Source organism: Lepidochelys olivacea (genome assembly GCF_965140295.1).
Source record: "Lepidochelys olivacea isolate rLepOli2 genome assembly, chromosome: 2".
NCBI lineage: Eukaryota > Metazoa > Chordata > Testudines > Cheloniidae > Lepidochelys > Lepidochelys olivacea.
Window position 1 is genome coordinate 1040841 of NC_140412.1, and position 18047 is coordinate 1058887.

Consider the following 18047-nt stretch of genomic DNA (forward strand, 5'->3'; position numbering starts at 1 on the left):
GCGCAGGCAGGAGAGAGGCTGGCCCCAGGAGCTGCCCAGGGCGCAGGCAGGAGAGAGGCTGGCCCCAGGAGCTGCCCAGGGCGCAGGCAGGAGAGAGGCTGGCCACGGGAGCTGCCCAGGGCGCAGGCAGGAGAGAGGCTGGCCCCAGGAGCTGCCCAGGGCGCAGGCAGGAGAGAGGCTGGCCACGGGAGCTGCCCAGGGCGCAGGCAGGAGAGAGGCTGGCCCCAGGAGCTGCCCAGGGCGCAGGCAGGAGAGAGGCTGGCCACGGGAGCTGCCCAGGGCGCAGGCAGGAGAGAGGCTGGCCCCAGGAGCTGCCCAGGGAGCAGGCAGGAGAGAGGCTGGCCACGGGAGCTGCCCAGGGCGCAGGCAGGAGAGAGGCTGGCCACGGGAGCTGCCCAGGGCGCAGGCAGGAGAGAGGCTGGCCCCAGGAGCTGCCCAGGGCGCAGGCAGGAGAGAGGCTGGCCACGGGAGCTGCCCAGGGCGCAGGCAGGAGAGAGGCTGGCCACGGGAGCTGCCCAGGGCGCAGGCAGGAGAGAGGCTGGCCCCAGGAGCTGCCCAGGGCGCAGGCAGGAGAGAGGCTGGCCACGGGAGCTGCCCAGGGCGCAGGCAGGAGAGAGGCTGGCCCCAGGAGCTGCCCAGGGCGCAGGCAGGAGAGAGGCTGGCCCCAGGAGCTGCCCAGGGCGCAGGCAGGAGAGAGGCTGGCCCCAGGAGCTGCCCAGGGCGCAGGCAGGAGAGAGGCTGGCCACGGGAGCTGCCTAGGGCGCAGGCAGGAGAGAGGCTGGCCCCAGGAGCTGCCCAGGGCGCAGGCAGGAGAGAGGCTGGCCACGGGAGCTGCCCAGGGCGCAGGCAGGAGAGAGGCTGGCCACGGGAGCTGCCCAGGGCGCAGGCAGGAGAGAGGCTGGCCACGGGAGCTGCCCAGGGCGCAGGCAGGAGAGAGGCTGGCCACGGGAGCTGCCCAGGGCGCAGGCAGGAGAGAGGCTGGCCCCAGGAGCTGCCCAGGGCGCAGGCAGGAGAGAGGCTGGCCACGGGAGCTGCCCAGGGCGCAGGCAGGAGAGAGGCTGGCCACGGGAGCTGCCCAGGGCGCAGGCAGGAGAGAGGCTGGCCACGGGAGCTGCCCAGGGCGCAGGCAGGAGAGAGGCTGGCCACGGGAGCTGCCCAGGGCGCAGGCAGGAGAGAGGCTGGCCACGGGAGCTGCCCAGGGCGCAGGCAGGAGAGAGGCTGGCCCCAGGAGCTGCCCAGGGCGCAGGCAGGAGAGAGGCTGGCCACGGGAGCTGCCCAGGGCGCAGGCAGGAGAGAGGCTGGCCACGGGAGCTGCCCAGGGCGCAGGCAGGAGAGAGGCTGGCCACGGGAGCTGCCCAGGGCGCAGGCAGGAGAGAGGCTGGCCACGGGAGCTGCCCAGGGCGCAGGCAGGAGAGAGGCTGGCCCCAGGAGCTGCCCAGGGCGCAGGCAGGAGAGAGGCTGGCCACGGGAGCTGCCCAGGGCGCAGGCAGGAGAGAGGCTGGCCACGGGAGCTGCCCAGGGCGCAGGCAGGAGAGAGGCTGGCCCCGGGAGCTGCCCAGGGCGCAGGCAGGAGAGAGGCTGGCCCCAGGAGCTGCCCAGGGCGCAGGCAGGAGAGAGGCTGGCCACGGGAGCTGCCCAGGGCGCAGGCAGGAGAGAGGCTGGCCCCAGGAGCTGCCCAGGGCGCAGGCAGGAGAGAGGCTGGCCACGGGAGCTGCCCAGGGCGCAGGCAGGAGAGAGGCTGGCCCCAGGAGCTGCCCAGGGCGCAGGCAGGAGAGAGGCTGGCCCCAGGAGCTGCCCAGGGCGCAGGCAGGAGAGAGGCTGGCCCCAGGAGCTGCCCAGGGCGCAGGCAGGAGAGAGGCTGGCCACGGGAGCTGCCCAGGGCGCAGGCAGGAGAGAGGCTGGCCACGGGAGCTGCCCAGGGCGCAGGCAGGAGAGAGGCTGGCCACGGGAGCTGCCCAGGGCGCAGGCAGGAGAGAGGCTGGCCACGGGAGCTGCCCAGGGCGCAGGCAGGAGAGAGGCTGGCCACGGGAGCTGCCCAGGGCGCAGGCAGGAGAGAGGCTGGCCCCAGGAGCTGCCCAGGGCGCAGGCAGGAGAGAGGCTGGCCCCAGGAGCTGCCCAGGGCGCAGGCAGGAGAGAGGCTGGCCACGGGAGCTGCCCAGGGCGCAGGCAGGAGAGAGGCTGGCCACGGGAGCTGCCCAGGGCGCAGGCAGGAGAGAGGCTGGCCCCAGGAGCTGCCCAGGGCCCGGGGGGCGCTGTGGCGGGACCCGCGGGCGCGGCCGCGCGGAGCTCCCCTGCCACGTCGCGGCTGTGGCGGAGCCGTGGGCCTGGTGAGCGCCCCGTGTCCCGGCCAGCGCCGTTGCAGGGGCGGGGGCTCCACGTACCTGGCTGAGGTTGTTCTCCAGCTCCAGCTGCCGGCTCTCGGTCTCACTCCGCACGAAGTCCCAGCGCTGGTTGAGCTGCTGGAGGCTGCTCTGCAGCGCGTCCGCGCTGTCCCCAAGGCTGGAGAGCAGCAGCCCCTGGCCAGCCTCGTTCACAGACTGGACAGTCCGGGCGTGGGACAGGACGTCGTTTCTCAGCACCTGCGGGGAGGCGCAGGCCGGGCGTGGGCCGTCCCCTCCCCCCAGCTGTGCCTCTGCCCCGGGGAGGGGCGGCCAGGCTCCTTCTCTGCCTCTGACCCCCCACCCCCGAGTCCATGCTAGCTGTGCCACTGAAACCCGCCTGCCCCGCTGCAGTGGGCCCCAGCGCTGCGGGCGCTGCCCTGTCTCTGGGCCTGTCAATGCTGATCAGTAGGGCCCTAATCTGGACCGAAATCTGATCTCTCCCCATTGTGACGAAGCAGGACTCTTCTTAATGGTTCCTCTGAATAGTGTGGGGGGGCCTCAGTTTCCCCTAGGCAGTTCTTAAGTCTCTAGGGGGTGGGGTAAGGGGGTATGATCCTTGCAGAGCCCTAGAGGGCCGGTGTGTGCAGGGGTCTGGACACAGAGAATGGCCGACACCCTGTTTCCTGGCCACTGATGGCCTGGGCCCTTCCCCCCTGCAAGGTGAGAGCTAAAGGGTTGGAGAACAAAGGAATCAGGTGACCACCTGGCCCGGGAAAGGGACAAAGCCCAGAGGAGGAGGGGCTGGAGGGAGTTTCAGTTTGGGGCTGGCTGGGACATGGAGTGAAGGGCAGACGGGGTTGTCTGGCTCACTGCCCCCCAAAATGGACCCAGCTGAGGGGTCCTGTTCTCTGCACCTGCAAGCTCTGTTTTAGACCATGTTCCTGTCGTCTAATAAACCTTCTGTTTTCCTGGCTGGCTGAGAGTCACGTCTGACTGAGGAGTTGGGGGGCAGGACCCTCTGGCTTCCCCAGGACCCCGCCTGGGCGGACTCGCTGTGGGAAGCGCACGGAGGGGCAGAGGAGGCTGAATGCTCCGAGGTCAGACCCAGGAAGGGGGAAGCTGTGTGAGCTGTGTGTCCTGCGGACAGGCTGCTCACAGAGAGGAGACTTCCCCAGGGTCCTGCCTGGCTTCGTGGGGAGCAGTTCCAGAGCATCACCCAGGGACTCCGTGACACGTGACGAAGGGGGGATTTTCGTAGTGTTTTGCATGAGTACAGTATGTGCCTCAGTTTCCTCTGTGTGCTGCGTGTGTAATGAGGTGGTGGGAAAGGGGTTTGTGGCTGCAGAGGGCCAGGTGTGACCTCACCCAGCAGCTGGGACCCTGGACAAGGGCCTGGTGTGTGTGACAGAACAGGGAGGGGGAGGATTGACCTGGGGACGTGGCAGGGACTTTCACTGGGGATGGGAGACTTCTCTTGAGGGATGGTACCTGAGCCTGTCACCTGAGCCAGGAGGGGGGTTGGGGCCAGGTGACACCTTCTCCTCGGGGAACTGGACAAAGGCTGGAGGAGGAGCTGCGGGGAGGCTGGGGGAGACGGCTGGAGGGGTTTCCAGTTTTGGGGGAGTTGGCTGGGGAAGAGGAGGGAGCCCCAAGGCTGGGGTCTAATCTCCCTGCCCCCCAGAAGGGCCTGACTAAGGGTCCTGTTTATGCCTGCAAGCTCTGCTCTGGACTGTGCTCCTGTCGTCTCTAATAAACCTTCTGCTCTACTGGCTGGCTGAGAGTCATGGGGAATCGCAGGAAGTGGGGGTGCAGGGCCCGGACTCCCCCTCACACCATGACATCGGGACTCGTGGAACTTAGCAGCCAGTGACCTGGAGGCCCAGCCTAGCTTGGGAACCAGCCGGTTCTGGCCCGTGGGAGGACAAAGGACGGAGGGAGAGGGCCCAGGAGATCTGTTTGCCCAGGAATGAAGACAAAGGATGGAGGAGGGGCAATCGGGGAAGGTGATATCGGGTGACCGGTCACGGTCATGGCTGGACAGGAGACAAAGAGGGGTCTGAACCCAGCTGAACTGGGACAGAACCAGATGGACAGTGCTGGGGCTTTCTATGCTTGAGAGCCCTGAGAACTTCCTGTGCTGGGTTCAGATGTTCAATAAATCTCCTGTTTTACCCTAGCTGAGAGTCACTGCAGGCTCGAGATGGGGGGGCATTGCTCCCTCTGGGGGTGGAGGCCCTGGGGATCCAGAGTGAGGGGACTCCCTGAGGGCGCTCATGGAGAGAGACAGACGTGCAGAAAGCTCAGAGGTGTGGTCCCAGGGCCAAAGGGCCTAACCCCGAGAGAGAGTGCACCCTCGAAAAGGGCTGTCGCACGAAAGGGAGTTCCTCCCAGGGGCCGTATGGAGCCATTGGGTGTATTCAAGTCATCAAGGCCTGCTGAAATTCACCCTGGGGTTCTTAAGGAACTAGCTGAAGGGATCTCAGAACCATTAGCAATTAGCTGTGAACTCAGAAGACAGAGCCGTTCTCTGCTGCTCCTTACCTTGTGCTTGGCCAGCTCGATCTCACAGCTCTGCAGATCCAGGCTCACCGGGGTCCGGCCCTGGAGCTGCTCTGCCGTGTGGGAAATCCACTGCACCAGCTCCTCCAGCTGGTTCTGGAACTGCCCCAAGCCCAGGAGCGCCGCTTCCAGCTGGTGCTGGGAACGGGAGGGAAAAATGGATCCATCAGACCCAGCCTCCCTGGAGCTGTGGCCCCCAGCCCCCCAAGTCAGCTAGGGCAGTAGCATCTAGGGGCGCCAGCTCCATGACTGAACGAGTAGAACCTGTTTGTGCCTGGAGTGCTCCGAGCTCTGAAATCACATGACTAGCACCCACGGACCCCGGTCCCACCTCCCTGGGCCTGGCAGCTGGGTGACCAGCACCCACGGACCCCGGTCCCACCTCCCTGGGCCTGGCAGCTGGGTGACCAGCACCCACGGACCCCGGTCCCACCTCCCTAGGCCTGGCAGCTGGGTGACCAGCACCCACGGACCCCGGTCCCACCTCCCTGGGCCTGGCAGCTGGGTGACCAGCACCCACGGACCCCGGTCCCACCTCCCTGGGCCTGGCAGCTGGGTGACCAGCACCCACGGACCCCGGCCCCACCTCTCTGGGCCTGGCAGCTGGGTGACCAGCACCCACGGACCCCGGCCCCACCTCCCTGGGCCTGGCAGCTGGGTGACCAGCACCCACGGACCCCGGTCCCACCTCCCTGGGCCTGGCAGCTGGGTGACCAGCACCCACGGACCCCGGCCCCACCATGGGCCCAGCAGCTGGTGAGTGACGTTTATGACTCGGGGAGCCTGGAAAGCCCTACCTGGCGGCTGACAATCTCCTCCTCCAGGCGATCCCAGCGCTGCCGGAAGTCACTAAGCAAAGCTGGGGGGCCTCTGTCCTCAGCCCCCCCATGGTGCCGCAGGCTCTCCACATCCACCTTGCACTGGTACAGCTCCCTCTTGAACTCCTGGTGGGATGGGAGCAGCAGGCTTGAGGGCACCTCCGAGCACCTCCCAGCACAGCAGCCCCATGGCCCCCTGGCTTGGCACCCACCCAGCTCTGCTCTGCAGTGGGACCCTGCTGCTCCCCCAGTGCAGGCGTTCCCCCTCCCCACCTCCCCAAGGGTGTGTGGGCCTGGCCAGGTCCAGGCAGCTGCCCCACACAGGGGCAGGGGTACCAGCCCTGCACCAGCCTGGTACCAACCTCCCCAGGCCTACATGGGACCCAGAGCCTCCCTTTCCACCTGTCCAGGGCACCAGGTGCAGCCTGGACCCTGGGCCCCGCCCCCTGGGAAAGCAATCCCACTGCACACCACCCGGCGCAGTTCCCCACACCCTGCCCCACCTGGCTGAGCAGCCCCGCCCAGGTCTCTAGGGTGCCGGGGAGCAGGAGGGCCTCACTGGGCAAGGGCTCCGCCCCGCCCAGGTGCCCAGTGCTGGATCCCCTGTGACCGGTGAGGGGCAGAGCAGGTGGCCGCCAGCCATGCCAGCAGATCCAGGCCCACCCCAGCGGTTTGCGAAGGGCAAAGACCCGGAGCATTTCCCACCTTCAGCTCCGCCAGCTGCTGCCTCAGCACCTCCAGGTCCCCCCCAGCCAGGAACTCCTCCGCCATGCGCAGCTCCGCCGCGGCCAGCCACTCACAGAGCCTCTGGGAGGGAGGCAGGGAAAGGGGGTGAGGGAGGGGAATGAGGGGGGGCACAGCCACGCACGCACGGTCGGTCCCTGAGCTGCCCGAGCACATGAAGAGCGCCTGCTGCAATTCCTCCAACAGGGAACAGCTGGGGCGAGCCGGGTCAGAGCCGCGGCTCCGGCCTTGCCATGGGCATGGAGCAGGGACCGGCAGCGTCTGCATGGCCAACGGGGCAGCTCCCGAGACAGCCGGCTCTGCTCGCTCCACAGCTCTGGGGGGGCCTGTCCAGGTGGGGTGATAACCTGGCCCCAGCCAGCCAGGCTCCCGGCTCCCCGGGGCGCAGCCCCCACCCCAGCCAGCTCCCCCCACCCCAGCCAGCCAGGCTCCCGGCTCCCCGGGGCGCAGCCCCCACCCCAGCCAGCTCCCCCTGCCCCAGCCAGCCAGGCTCCCGGCTCCCCGGGGCGCAGCCCCCACCCCAGCCAGCTCCCCCCGCCCCAGCCAGCCAGGTTCCCGGCTCCCCGGGGCGCAGCCCCCACCCCAGCCAGCTCCCCCCGGCCCAGCCAGCCAGGCTCCCGGCTCCCCGGGGCGCAGCCCCCACCCCAGCCAGCTCCCCCCGGCCCAGCCAGCCAGGCTCCCCGCTCCCTGGGGCGCAGCCCCCACTCCAGCCAGCTCCCCCCGCCCCAGCCAGCCAGGCTCCCGGCTCCCCGGGGCGCAGCCCCCACCCCAGCCAGCTCCCCCCGCCCCAGCCAGCCAGGCTCCCGGCTCCCCGGGGCGCAGCCCCCACCCCAGCCAGCTCCCCCTGCCCCAGTCAGCCAGGCTCCCGGCTCTCCGGGGCGCAGCCCCCACCCCAGCCAGCTCCCCCCGGCCCAGCCAGTCAGCCAGGCTCCCGGCTCCCTGGGGCGCAGCCCCCACCCCAGCCAGCTCCCCCCGGCCCAGCCAGCCAGGCTCCCGGCTCCCCGGGGCTGTGCGTCTCTGGGGGCAGGGTGGGGGTGGGGCCAGAGCTGTGTGTGTCGGGGGGGCGGGGTGGGCCTGGGGGTGTGCGTGTCTGGGGGCCAGGGTGGGGGGGGCTGTGCGTTGGGGGGCGGGGTGGGGCTGTGCGTGTCTGGGGGCAGGGTGGGGGCCAGGGCTGTGCGTGTCTGGGGGCCAGGGTGGGGCTGTGCGTTGGGGGGCAGGGTGGGGGCGGGGCTGTGCATGTCTGGGGGGCAGGGTGGGGCTGTGCGTTGGGGGGCAGGGTGGGGCTGTGCGTGTCTGGGGGCAGGGTGGGGCTGTGCGTGTCTGGGGGCAGGGTGGGGCCGGGGCTGTGCGTGTCTGGGGGGCAGGGTGGGGCTGTGCGTGTCTGGGGGCAGGGTGGGGCCGGGGCTGTGCATGTCTGGGGGGCAGGGTGGGGCTGTGCGTGTCTGGGGGTCAGGGTGGGGGGGGCTGTGCCTTGGGGGGCGGGGTGGGGCTGTGCGTGTCTGGGGGGCAGGGTGGGGCCGGGGCTGTGCGTGTCTGGGGGGCAGGAGGCGCCCGTGGGGGGCCGAGGGCAGGGTCTGCACACACCTGCATGGCCTCCTGGTAGCGCAGCGAGGCCTGGAGCTGCTCCTGCCGCGTCGTCCACGCCCTGCTCAGGCCGTTCCAGGACGCGTAGAGCTGCAGCGGGGGAGCGGCACCGAGATCAGCCTGGCCCTGCCCCATGGGAGCCCCCCGACCGCCTCCCGGAGGCCCCCGACTGCCCCACGGAGCCCCCACCGATCACCATACGGGGACCCCCCTGACCGCCCCACAGAGCCCCCACCGATCACCATACGGGGACCCCCCCGACCGCCCCACAGATCCCCCACCGATCACCATACGGGGACCCCCCTGACCGCCCCACAGAGACCCCACCGATCACCATACGGGGACCCCCCTGACCGCCTCAGGAGGACCCCCCCAACCGCCCCACAGAGACCCCACCGATCACCATTCGGGGACCCCCCCGACCGCCCCAGGAGGACCCCCCCGCCCGCCCCACAGAGACCCCACCAATCACCATACGGGGACCCCCCCGACTGCCCCAGGGGGACCCCCCCCAACCGCCCCATAGAGCCCTGCCCACTCTGTTCCATGGGGATCCAGGCCACAGAGAGGCCCAGGAAGTCTACCCCACAGAGCCCCATCCATTCCCCCCACAGGCCCCTGGGGAGCCCTGCCCATTTGACCCCACAACGGCCCCACACACGTCACACCCCCTCACATCGTCCAGGCTCTTGGTGACGTCTGGCTTCTCCGGGTGGCCGCAGGACGACATCAGCTCCACGCCCAGGGTGCCAAGCGTGTCCAGGTCGTTCTGCAGCGCGTCGATCTCCTCCCGCAGCGCCTGCGGGGCAGGGGCAGGGGCAGGGGCTGGGTGCCCGGCCTCAGGCACATGCCCGGGGCGCCAGGCACCGCTCTCCGGGCCCACGCCGGGGCCCTGCCCCAGGGACTGAGCCTGGCGCGCTCAGCTCCTGCCTGCTGCCCCTGGGTGCTGAGGGCGCCCTGCCAGCCCCGGGCGCCACGGGGCACTGCACCCCCCACCCTCTCAAGCCCCTGGCCCTGGGCCGCTCGCTGGTACCTGCATGGTGTGGAGCTGCGCCCGGACGGCTTCGGGGTCGGAGCAGGGCTCCTCCAAGTCCAGCACCAGCTGCTGGGTGTCTGTGAGGGTGACGGCCAGCTCGGCGAGCCCCTGCCAGAACCGCTCGGCCAGCGCCAAGAGGCCCCGGAGCCAGCGCCCCCGCTCCTCGCCCTGCCCGCGAAGCCACCGCCACTGGCTCAGCAGCTGCTCCGTGCGCTCCCGGATCACTGCGGGGCAGGAGACAGGCATGAGGGGCTGGAGAAAGCCCTGTCCAACCCCCAGCCCCCCCAGGGGCACTGACCTCCCGTCCCCAGGGGTCCCGCAGCGATGCTGCCCCCCAGTGCCACCCCAGCCCCCCCAGGGCACTGACCTCCCGTCCCAGGGGTCCCGCAGCGATGCTGCCCCCCAGTGCCACCCCAGCCCCCCCAGGGGCACTGACCTCCCGTCCCAGGGGTCCCACAGCGATGCTGCCCCCCAGTGCCACCCCAGCCCCCCCAGGGGCACTGACCTCCCGTCCCAGGGGTCCCACAGCGATGCTGCCCCCCAGTGCTTCCCCAGCCCCCCCAGGGGCACTGACCTCCCGTCCCCAGGGGTCCCGCAGCGATGCTGCCCTCCAGTGCCACCCCAGCCCCCCCAGGGCACTGACCTCCCGTCCCAGGGGTCCCGCAGCGATGCTGCCCCCCAGTGCCTCCCCAGCCCCAGGGGCACTGACCTCCCGTCCCCAGGGTCCCGGAGCGATGCTGCCCCCCAGTGCCTCCCCAGCCCCAGGGGCACTGACCTCCCGTCCCCAGGGTCCCGGAGCGATGCTGCCCCCCAGTGCCTCCCCAGCCCCAGGGGCACTGACCTCCCGTCCCCAGGGTCCTGGAGCGATGCTGCCCCCCAGTGCCTCCCCATCCCCAGGGGCACTGACCCCCCGTCCCCAGGGTCCCACAGCGATGCTGCCCCCCAGTGCCTCCCCAGCCCCCCCAGGGGCACTGACCTCCCGTCCCCAGGGTCCCGCAGCGATGCTGCCCCCCAGTGCCTCCCCATCCCCAGGGGCACTGACCCCCCGTCCCCAGGGTCCCACAGCGATGCTGCCCCCCAGTGCCTCCCCAGCCCCCCCAGGGGCACTGACCTCCCGTCCCCAGGGTCCCGCAGCGATGCTGCCCCCCAGTGCCTCCCCAGCCCCTGGGGCACTGACCTCCCGTCCCCAGGGTCCCACAGCGATGCTGCCCCCCAGTGCCTCCCCAGCCCCCCCAGGGGCACTGACCTCCTGTCCCCAGGGTCCCACAGCGATGCTGCCCCCCAGTGCCTCCCCAGCCCCCCCCAGGGCACTGACCTCCCGTCCCCAGGGTCCCGCAGCGATGCTGCCCCCCACTGCCCCCCAATGCCACCCCAGCCCCAGGGCCACCAACAGTGCCACCTGCCACCTCCCAGCCCCTGGAGCACTGACCTGCCATCCCCAAGGACCCTGCAGAACCACAGACCCCCATCCCAGGGGTGCCCCCCAGTAATTCCTCCATCCCCAGGCCCAGTAGTGTCACCTGCCACCCGCCAGCCCCAGCCCCCACCCCACTCCGGGGCCTTGCTCCCTGGCTCCCCAGTTCCGGGCTCATGCAGCTTTCACTGTGCAAAGGGGCTGGTGTGTGGGGTGGGAGCAGCGCTCCGCTCTGCCCAGGGAGCCTGGCCCCCTCTGTCTTCACCGCACAGGCAGCAGGCTCGGCCCCGGGGTCTCTCGGGGTCGGGAGCTGCGGGGGCTGGGTGCCTGTGCCCATGGGGCGGCCCCGGGCAGAGCCTCGCGGGGCTGCAGGCACCAGTACCTTTCGCCGCAGCGTCGGCGGGAGCTGTCTGCATGCTGGCCAGTAGCTCGGCCCCCTGGCTGCGCACGGTCTCCAGTGCCACCCCCAGCTTCTCCAGCTCGCCCAGTGCCAGGCTGTTCTCGCAGATCTGCTCCCGCAGGTGGGCTGCGTCGCCCCGGACGGCAGGGGGGTTCTGCACACGGCCCTGGAGCCGCTCCAGGCTCTCCAGCAGAACGTCCATGCGCTCCGTGAGCTGTGGGAGACAACGCGGGGCCCACCGGGGGTTTCTTGGGGGCCCAAGGGAAGGGCCCCCAAAGCTCCGGCTGCCTGGTGGGGATGGGGATGGGGATGGGCGTGGGGCAGGCTGAGACCTGGGGTGCGGCTGGAGCACAGGCCAGACCGGCTTCCCCGAGCAGGGTCCCACCCGGGCTGGGCAGCACCCAGGGACCCATCGGTCCTTCAGGCACTCCTAGGTCTCCTGCCCCTGGCAGGCCAGGGCCCTTCCTGGGCACCGAGCAAAGGCTCTGGCCAGCCCATCGCTCGCCACCCACAGTGTGTGGGGTGGGGACACCGGGCTGGCTGAGCCCCTGGAGACGCTGGGCAAGGTGCCCACTGGCCAGCCCCGGGCACATGGGGGCCACATGCTGGGCCCACCGGGCCCACGGGGCTGGTTGGAGGCGGGAATCCGGGGCACGATGGGCCGGGGGCTCTGTCACGGAGCTTCCCTGTGTACCTGGCTGTAGCGCGGGATGGCATCTTCCAGCACCGTGGCTGCCTGGCGCACGCACTCCCGGATGCTGCCGTACCGCTCCTCTGCTGCCTGGCACCGCTGCTGGAACGGGGCTCCCTGCTCCGGGCTCAGCTCCGCCAGCTGGGCGCAGACACGCTGCAGCTTCCCCATCAGGGGCCGGTGCTCAGCAAGGGCCTCCCGGAGACTCTGCGGGGACGGGCGCGAGGCAGGGAGAGGGGTAAACACCCAGCGTGAGGGCAGAGGAGGCTGAACACCTGGGGCGAGGGGGGTAAACATCCGGGGCGTGGGCACGGGGGGAGGGAATACCCAGCGTGAGGGTGGCAGGGAAACCCACAGAGCACGTGTGGGAGCACTGGGAGCTCTGCTCTCTCCAGCTGCCCCCTGTGACTCCCCAGACGTTATTTGTTTGGCCCCCCTCTGCCCACCTCGCTCCCCCATGTCCCGGCGATGCTCCGGTCCACCTCTGCCCACCGCCTCCCCTGGCCCCAGCCTGGCCTGATTCCCCTGTGGGCTGCCAAGCTCCCCGGTCACTGGCAGCCCAGAGAGCTGGGTCCAGGCTGCCCAGTGGATGGCACCGCCTGGGCCCTCAGCGCAGGGCAGTGCGGCGTGGAGGAGGGCCCGTGCCCCGAGCTCCCGGTGACAGACCCTGCACGCTGCTGGAGCCACTGGGTGCTTGGCACCTGGAGGATCGGGGCCCTGCCCTCATCCATTTAGGGTTGCCAACTTTCTGATCACAAAAAACCGAACTCCCTTGCCCCGCCCCCTTCCCTGAGACTCCGCCCCCTGCTCATTCCATCCCCACTCCCTCTGTCGCTCACTTTCCCCCACCCTCGCTCACTCGCTCATTTTCACCGGGCTGGGGCAGGGGGCTGGGGCGCGGGAGGGGGTGAGGGCTCCAGCTGAGGGGTGGGGTTTGGGGTGCAGGAAGGGCTCCAGGCTAGGTGGTGGAGCCGAGGGGTTCAGAATATGGGAGGGGGCTCCAGGCTGAGGGTTGGGGTGTAGGTGGAGGTACGGGCTCTGGGCTAGGGGGGAGGGTTCCAGGGTGGGGCCAGAAATGAGGGGTTCAGGGTGCGGGAGGGGACTCTGGGCTGGGGCAGGGGTTGGGGCGCGGGAGGGGGTTCAGGGCGCAGGCTCCGGGAGGGGGTTCAGGGTGCGGGAGGGGACTCTGGCCTGGGGCAGGGGTTGGGGCGCGGGAGGGGGTTCAGGGCGCAGGCTCCGGGAGGGGGTTCAGGGTGCGGGAGGGGACTCTGGCCTGGGGCAGGGGTTGGGGCGCGGGAGGGGGTTCAGGGCGCAGGCTCCGGGAGGGGGTTCAGGGTGCGGGAGGGGACTCTGGCCTGGGGCAGGGGTTGGGGCGCGGGAGGGGGTTCAGGGCGCAGGCTCCGGGAGGAAGTCAGGGTGCGGGAGGGGACTCTGGCCTGGGGCAGGGGTTGGGGCGCGGGAGGGGGTTCAGGGCGCAGGCTCCGGGAGGGGGTTCAGGGTGCGGGAGGGGACTCTGGGCTGGGGCAGGGGTTGGGGCGCGGGAGGGGGTTCAGGGCGCAGGCTCCGGGAGGGGGTTCAGGGTGCGGGAGGGGACTCTGGCCTGGGGCAGGGGTTGGGGCGCGGGAGGGGGTTCAGGGCGCAGGCTCCGGGAGGAAGTCAGGGTGCGGGAGGGGACTCTGGCCTGGGGCAGGGGTTGGGGCGCGGGAGGGGGTTCAGGGCGCAGGCTCCGGGAGGAAGTCAGGGTGCGGGAGGGGACTCTGGCCTGGGGCAGGGGTTGGGGCGCGGGAGGGGGTTCAGGGCGCAGGCTCCGGGAGGGGGTTCAGGGTGCGGGAGGGGACTCTGGCCTGGGGCAGGGGTTGGGGCGCGGGAGGGGGTTCAGGGCGCAGGCTCCGGGAGGAAGTCAGGGTGCGGGAGGGGACTCTGGCCTGGGGCAGGGGTTGGGGCGCGGGAGGGGGTTCAGGGCGCAGGCTCCGGGAGGAAGTCAGGGTGCGGGAGGGGACTCTGGCCTGGGGCAGGGGTTGGGGCGCGGGAGGGGGTTCAGGGCGCAGGCTCCGGGAGGGGGTTCAGGGTGCGGGAGGGGACTCTGGCCTGGGGCAGGGGTTGGGGCGCGGGAGGGGGTTCAGGGCGCAGGCTCCGGGAGGGGGTTCAGGGTGCGGGAGGGGACTCTGGCCTGGGGCAGGGGTTGGGGCGCGGGAGGGGGTTCAGGGCGCAGGCTCCGGGAGGGGGTTCAGGGTGCGGGAGGGGACTCTGGCCTGGGGCAGGGGTTGGGGCGCGGGAGGGGGTTCAGGGCGCAGGCTCCGGGAGGAAGTCAGGGTGCGGGAGGGGACTCTGGCCTGGGGCAGGGGTTGGGGCGCGGGAGGGGGTTCAGGGCGCAGGCTCCGGGAGGGGGTTCAGGGTGCGGGAGGGGACTCTGGCCTGGGGCAGGGGTTGGGGCGCGGGAGGGGGTTCAGGGCGCAGGCTCCGGGAGGAAGTCAGGGTGCGGGAGGGGACTCTGGCCTGGGGCAGGGGTTGGGGCGCGGGAGGGGGTTCAGGGCGCAGGCTCCGGGAGGGGGTTCAGGGTGCGGGAGGGGACTCTGGCCTGGGGCAGGGGTTGGGGCGCGGGAGGGGGTTCAGGGCGCAGGCTCCGGGAGGGGGTTCAGGGTGCGGGAGGGGACTCTGGCCTGGGGCAGGGGTTGGGGCGCGGGAGGGGGTTCAGGGCGCAGGCTCCGGGAGGGGGTTCAGGGTGCGGGAGGGGACTCTGGCCTGGGGCAGGGGTTGGGGCGCGGGAGGGGGTTCAGGGCGCAGGCTCCGGGAGGGGGTTCAGGGTGCGGGAGGGGACTCTGGCCTGGGGCAGGGGTTGGGGCGCGGGAGGGGGTTCAGGGCGCAGGCTCCGGGAGGAAGTCAGGGTGCGGGAGGGGACTCTGGCCTGGGGCAGGGGTTGGGGCGCGGGAGGGGGTTCAGGGCGCAGGCTCCGGGAGGGGGTTCAGGGTGCGGGAGGGGACTCTGGCCTGGGGCAGGGGTTGGGGCGCGGGAGGGGGTTCAGGGCGCAGGCTCCGGGAGGAAGTCAGGGTGCGGGAGGGGACTCTGGCCTGGGGCAGGGGTTGGGGCGCGGGAGGGGGTTCAGGGCGCAGGCTCCGGGAGGGGGTTCAGGGTGCGGGAGGGGACTCTGGCCTGGGGCAGGGGTTGGGGCGCGGGAGGGGGTTCAGGGCGCAGGCTCCGGGAGGGGGTTCAGGGTGCGGGAGGGGACTCTGGCCTGGGGCAGGGGTTGGGGCGCGGGAGGGGGTTCAGGGCGCAGGCTCCGGGAGGGGGTTCAGGGTGCGGGAGGGGACTCTGGCCTGGGGCAGGGGTTGGGGCGCGGGAGGGGGTTCAGGGCGCAGGCTCCGGGAGGGGGTTCAGGGTGCGGGAGGGGACTCTGGCCTGGGGCAGGGGTTGGGGCGCGGGAGGGGGTTCAGGGCGCAGGCTCCGGGAGGGGGTTCAGGGTGCGGGAGGGGACTCTGGCCTGGGGCAGGGGTTGGGGCGCGGGAGGGGGTTCAGGGCGCAGGCTCCGGGAGGGGGTTCAGGGTGCGGGAGGGGACTCTGGCCTGGGGCAGGGGTTGGGGCGCGGGAGGGGGTTCAGGGCGCAGGCTCCGGGAGGGGGTTCAGGGTGCGGGAGGGGACTCTGGCCTGGGGCAGGGGTTGGGGCGCGGGAGGGGGTTCAGGGCGCAGGCTCCGGGAGGGGGTTCAGGGTGCGGGAGGGGACTCTGGCCTGGGGCAGGGGTTGGGGCGCGGGAGGGGGTTCAGGGCGCAGGCTCCGGGAGGGGGTTCAGGGTGCGGGAGGGGACTCTGGCCTGGGGCAGGGGTTGGGGCGCGGGAGGGGGTTCAGGGCGCAGGCTCTGGCCAGTGCTCACCTCAGGCAGCTCCCCAGAAGTGGCCATGCGTCCGCCCCGAAGCGGAGGTGGGGCCAGGCAGCTCTGCACTTTACGGGCTGCCTCTGCCCACCGGCACCGCCCCTGCAGTTCCCACTGGCTGCGGTTCCCGGCCAATGGAAGCCGCGGAGCTGGCGCTTGGGGCGGGGGCCGTGCACGGAGCCCCCCTGCCGTCGCCTCGGAGCTGAGGGACATATCACCGCTTCTGGGGAGCTGCACGGAGCCGGGCAGGGAGCCTGCCTTGGACCCACAGCCCCCCCACTGGACTTTTAACGGCCCGGTCAGGACTGGGCTACCTTTTCGACTGGGCGATCCGGCTGAGAACCGGACACCTGGCAACCCTACTCCCCTTCCACAGGGCCCCTCCCGGTCCCGGGGCCCCCTGCCCCGCAGCCTCGCTCGCCCTCCAGCCCGGCTCACCTGCAGCAGGTCCTGCTGCTCCTTGAAGGCTTCCCAGCTGATGGCGTCAGGGGAGAGCCGCGCGGCCACCCGCTGCGTCTCCTCCAGCCAGGGCGTGAGCTCGTCGTGGGCCTCGGCGAACTGGGCGAGCAGGGCCTGGGCGCGCTCCAGCTGCACTGAGCACGCTGCGCTCTCCAGGAAGAGCCGCTCAGCCTGCTCCCGGAGGGACTGCGCTGGCGGCTGGGGCAGAGACAGCTCACAGGGGGGCGCACAGGGCCGGGGACATGGGCCTTCTCCCCGAGGGCACTGGCTCTGCCCCGGCCCAGCCGCGGGCTGTGGGCCTTTTCCCCGTCACCCGCTGGCTGCTTCGGGGACCGCAGCGTGTCAGGTACCCGAGGGGACGCCCCGGGATGCCCATTGCCCAGGCCTGGCGGCGCAGGGCAGACCGGGGGCGCAGACCCACGGGCCCTGGCCGGAAGCCGTGCCGGTTCTCACCTGTGGGGGCTGGCGTGAGGGCAGGGGCCAGGCGCGGAGCAGCAGGTCGGAGATCCCCAGCAGGCGCTCAGCCAGGCCACGGTGGTGCAGAATCTCGGCCGAGAGGAGCTGAGAGAGAGAGAGGCCTGAGCACGAAGCCTGCTGCTGCCCTCGCCCACGGGGGACACAGGCAGGTGAGGGTCCAGCTGCCTCTGTCCCGCCCCAGCCCCCCGCGCAGCCTCTGTAACAACACAGCGGCCCCCGCTATAGGCTGCCAACTCACCCGCTAGGACCACGCTCACTTCCCCACCCCTCCAGGCCCCAGGGGGTTCCCTCGGCGGACAGGCAGGCCAAACCCAGCTCTCTGTGGCCGCTCACGTGCGAGGAAAGCAGGTCCTACCCCGGCCGGCCGGCAGTGCTCAGGAGCTGCTCGGGCTGCGCGCCTCGCAGGCCTGAACATCCCGAACTGCTCATGAGACAGACGCCTGCACTCAGTCGGCATCTCTGTGCGTCTGTGTACACGCTAGCGTGGCTCAGTCCGTGCGAATCGGTGCGTGCCGTGCATGGCGGTCGGCACGTGTACGTGGCTCAGTCTGCGTGAATCGGTGCGTGCCGTGCGTGGCGGTCTGCACGTGTACGTGGCTCAGTCCGTGCGAATCGGTGCGTGCCGTGTGTGGCGGTCAGCGCGTGTAAGTGTCTCAGTCCGTGCGAATCGGTGCGTGCCGTGCGTGGCGGTCGGTGCGTGTACGTGGCTCAGTCCGTGCGAATCGGTGCGTGCCGTGTGTGGCGGTCGGTGCATGTAAGTGTCTCAGTCCATGTGAATCGGTGCGTGCTGTGCGTGGCGGTCTGCGCGTGTACGTGGCTCAGTCCGTGCGAATCGGTGCGTGCCGTGCGTGGCGGTCAGCGCGTGTAAGTGGCTCAGTCCGTGCGAATCGGTGCGTGCCGTGCGTGGCGGTCGGTGCGTGTACGTGGCTCAGTCCGTGCGAATCGGTGCGTGCCGTGCGTGGCGGTCGGCGCGTGTACGTGGCTCAGTCCGTGTGAATCGGTGCGTGCCGTGCGTGGCGGTCTGCGCGTGTACGTGGCTCAGTCCATGCGAATCAGTGCGTGCCGTGTGTGGCGGTCAGCGCGTGTACGTGGCTCAGTCCGCGCGAATCGGTGCGTGCCGTGCGTGGCGGTCGGTGCGTGTAAGCGGCTCAGTCCGTGCGAATCGGTGCGTGCCGTGCGTGGCGGTCGGTGCATGTACGTGGCTCAGTCCGTGCGAATCGGTGCGTGCCGTGCGTGGCGGTCAGCGTGTGTACGTGGCTCAGTCCGTGCGAATCGGTGCGTGCCGTGCGTGGCGGTCGGTGCGTGTAAGCGGCTCAGTCCGTGCGAATCGGTGCGTGCCGTGCGTGGCGGTCGGCGCGTGTAAGCGGCTCAGTCCGTGCGAATCGGTGCGTGCCGTGCGTGGCGGTCAGCGTGTGTACGTGGCTCAGTCCGTGCGAATCGGTGCGTGCCGTGCGTGGCGGTCGGCGCGTGTACGTGGCTCAGTCCGTGTGAATCGGTGCGTGCCGTGCGTGGCGGTCTGCGCGTGTACGTGGCTCAGTCCATGCGAATCAGTGCGTGCCGTGTGTGGCGGTCAGCGCGTGTACGTGGCTCAGTCCGCGCGAATCGGTGCGTGCCGTGCGTGGCGGTCGGTGCGTGTAAGCGGCTCAGTCCGTGCGAATCGGTGCGTGCCGTGCGTGGC

At 71.3% G+C, this 18047-nt stretch overlaps 1 protein-coding gene across 1 annotated transcript in view; it reads right to left on the reverse strand.

Moving 5' to 3' along the window:
- LOC311516979 (microtubule-actin cross-linking factor 1, isoforms 6/7-like) overlaps positions 1-18047 on the reverse strand; it is a gene marked incomplete at its 5' end in the record, with an annotated part of 123418 nt that overhangs the window by 47247 nt on the left and 58124 nt on the right. Inside the window, 11 exons of the mRNA XM_084621414.1 lie at positions 2382-2579; positions 4863-5018; positions 5678-5824; positions 6404-6505; positions 8027-8116; positions 8703-8825; positions 9060-9286; positions 10859-11090; positions 11571-11774; positions 15872-16090; positions 16346-16453. Coding sequence (XP_084477540.1) covers positions 2382-2579; positions 4863-5018; positions 5678-5824; positions 6404-6505; positions 8027-8116; positions 8703-8825; positions 9060-9286; positions 10859-11090; positions 11571-11774; positions 15872-16090; positions 16346-16453 — 1806 coding nt within the window. The remainder of the gene's footprint in view (positions 1-2381; positions 2580-4862; positions 5019-5677; positions 5825-6403; positions 6506-8026; positions 8117-8702; positions 8826-9059; positions 9287-10858; positions 11091-11570; positions 11775-15871; positions 16091-16345; positions 16454-18047) is intronic.